The sequence below is a fragment of the Calliphora vicina genome, chromosome 3 (genome assembly GCF_958450345.1).
Source record: "Calliphora vicina chromosome 3, idCalVici1.1, whole genome shotgun sequence".
Classification (NCBI taxonomy): Eukaryota; Metazoa; Arthropoda; class Insecta; order Diptera; family Calliphoridae; genus Calliphora; species Calliphora vicina.
Genome location: NC_088782.1, coordinates 23,289,588 through 23,292,115, shown reverse-complemented (window position 1 = coordinate 23,292,115; position 2,528 = coordinate 23,289,588). Strand labels below are relative to the sequence as shown.

The 2,528-nt window shown below is 34.7% G+C and overlaps 1 protein-coding gene across 1 annotated transcript; it reads left to right on the top strand.

Annotated features, from left to right (window-relative positions):
* Positions 1–690: 690 nt before the first annotated feature.
* On the top strand, positions 691–1,231 carry LOC135955123 (testis-specific gene A8 protein-like). The gene is made up of 2 exons (XM_065505429.1): positions 691–740; positions 810–1,231. Exons 1-2 carry the CDS (start codon positions 729–731, stop codon positions 1,161–1,163), a joined length of 366 nt encoding a protein of 121 aa, XP_065361501.1. The 5' UTR covers positions 691–728; the 3' UTR covers positions 1,164–1,231.
* Positions 1,232–2,528: the final 1,297 nt, after the last annotated feature.

Here is a 2,528-nt window from a genome sequence, read left to right as displayed (position 1 = left end):
TAATTTTACTTAAACATTTTTTTAAAAAAAAAATCTATTCACAGAATTGAAAAATTTTACCATTTTTGTACTTATGGTTAGTCAAGCCTTGCCTTCTTTGCTGTTAACCTGTGTTATGAATATGGGGTCAATCTATAATATCTACTTTAAACCAATTCTTCAACTAACAGTTATATTTCAAGTGAGGAGCCGCCAAACAAAAGGTACTTTTTCCAATTTTTTTAAACATTTATTTTTTGGTATTTTTATAATATTTGAGTAGAATTCATCTAGAAAAAATAAATTTCCTAAAATTTTTAAATTTTCAAAAAAGTAACTTTTGTTCTGCGGCTCCTCAAGCAAAAATTGTTCCATTTTCAAAAACAATTTTTATCATTTACATAAACTAAAAAACCAAATAATTACTTTTGTCATTGATAAACACTAAGAACTATTAATAATTCCCTTACATAAATACTTATTATTTAAAAAAAATACAATATGATCTTGAAAACATAATAACTACAAATACACCTTCAATAAATATTTTGGTTTATGTTCATTCACATCACGTACCCCCAAATACTTGCTCTTTAAAATCTACGCTCTTACTACCAATTTAATATACAAGAAGCTTAAATTTCAATACACTTCAATTGTGTATAAAACTCACTGGGAATTAATTTAAAATCATATTTCAATTACTGTCTTTCAACAGCAAACAAGAAATTTACCAAACAATCTACAAAATGGCCAAATTCGTAAGTTTTAAATTATTTCTAAATATTTGTTTAACAATGTATTAAGTAAAATCCTTTTTTAAATTATAGATCATTGTATTGTGCGCTTTCATTGCCTGTGCTGCCGCCAAACCCGGTATTGTAGCTCCTTTGGCTTATACCGCTCCCTTTGCCGCTGCCACTCCTTTGGCTTACTCATCCCCCTTGGCCTACTCTCATCCCTTGGCTTACTCTGCTCCTTTGACTTATGCTGCCGCTCCCGTAGCTTATGCTAATGCTCATTTGGATGCCGCTTATGCCAGCAGCCGTGTTGACATCAAGCAAAACTACAATGCTGCCGTAGTTCCTGCCACTTATGCTGCCGCCGCTGCTGTGCCCGTAGCTACTCCTTTCGCTGCTCCCGTAGCCCCTCTTAAATACACTGCTGCCCCCGTTTTGTTGTAAATTTCTGGTTAATGAATGTTGTTAAGGAAATAAACTGAAATATCTGTGATTAATTGTTTTAAAAAAAATTAAGTTGTTTTCTTTTTATAAAATTTTTTTAATTAGCTAAAACTTAAGCTATGGCAGTTGCTGGATTTTGTGAATATCTTTCTAAAGATTAATGATCATAGCCCACAATTTAAATACGCACGAATCTCTTATAAATGTCGTAATCAGTTTGAAAATTGACATCTATAATCTTCATGTACACTAGGTTGGGTCACCCGTGTATGAAGAAAAATTTTGTTTAAGTTTTTTTTATGGGCACGGTGACAAAAATGTGCCAAATTATAAATATTTTCATGTCACTAAGTTTGGCTGCAATCGGAAATAATTTTCTGCCTCCGGTTTCATGTTGAATTTTTAGAAAATTTGATTAAAACTGACAATAGAGCATGATAAGCAAGTTTATTCTAGGTAACTGTATTTATTTGTAAAAATAGAAATCAATTATAATTATATACATATAAAGGTATTTATAGACCACAATACTGAGTATTAACACTTTTCAAATTTAAAATATTATTGAATTCATTCGGTATTTCAAGAAATCGTTTCGAAAAATACATTTATTCTTTACACGACAGTATTACAAATATTTTATTTCTTTGTTGATGGATATTTTTCAGCAAACTTTTTTTATACCCTTCAGCTTCGTGAGAAGGGTATATATAAGTTTGTCATTCCGTTTGTAATTTCTACATTTTTCATTTCCGACCCTATAAAGTATATATATTCTGGATCCTTATAGATAGCGGAGTCGATTAAGCCATGTCCGTCTGTCTGTCTGTCTGTCTGTCTGTCTGTCTGTCTGTCTGTCTGTCTGTCTGTCTGTCTGTCTGTCTGTCTGTCTGTCTGTCTGTCTGTCTGTCTGTCTGTCTGTCTGTCTGTCTGTCTGTCTGTCTGTCTGTCTGTCTGTCTGTCTGTCTGTCTGTCTGTCTGTCTGTCTGTCTGTCTGTCTGTCTGTCTGTCTGTCTGTCTGTCTGTCTGTCTGTCTGTCTGTCTGTCTGTCTGTCTGTCTGTCTGTCTGTCTGTCTGTCTGTCTGTCTGTCTGTCTGTCTGTCTGTCTGTCTGTCTGTCTGTCTGTCTGTCTGTCTGTCTGTCTGTCTGTCTGTCTGTCTGTCTGTCTGTCTGTCTGTCTGTCTGTCTGTCTGTCTGTCTGTCTGTCTGTCTGTCTGTCTGTCTGTCTGTCTGTCTGTCTGTCTGTCTGTCTGTCTGTCTGTCTGTCTGTCTGTCTGTCTGTCTGTCCGTCTGTCTGTCTGTTGAAATCAGTTTTCTGAAGACCCCAGATATCTTCGGGATCCAAATCTTCAATAATTCGGTCAG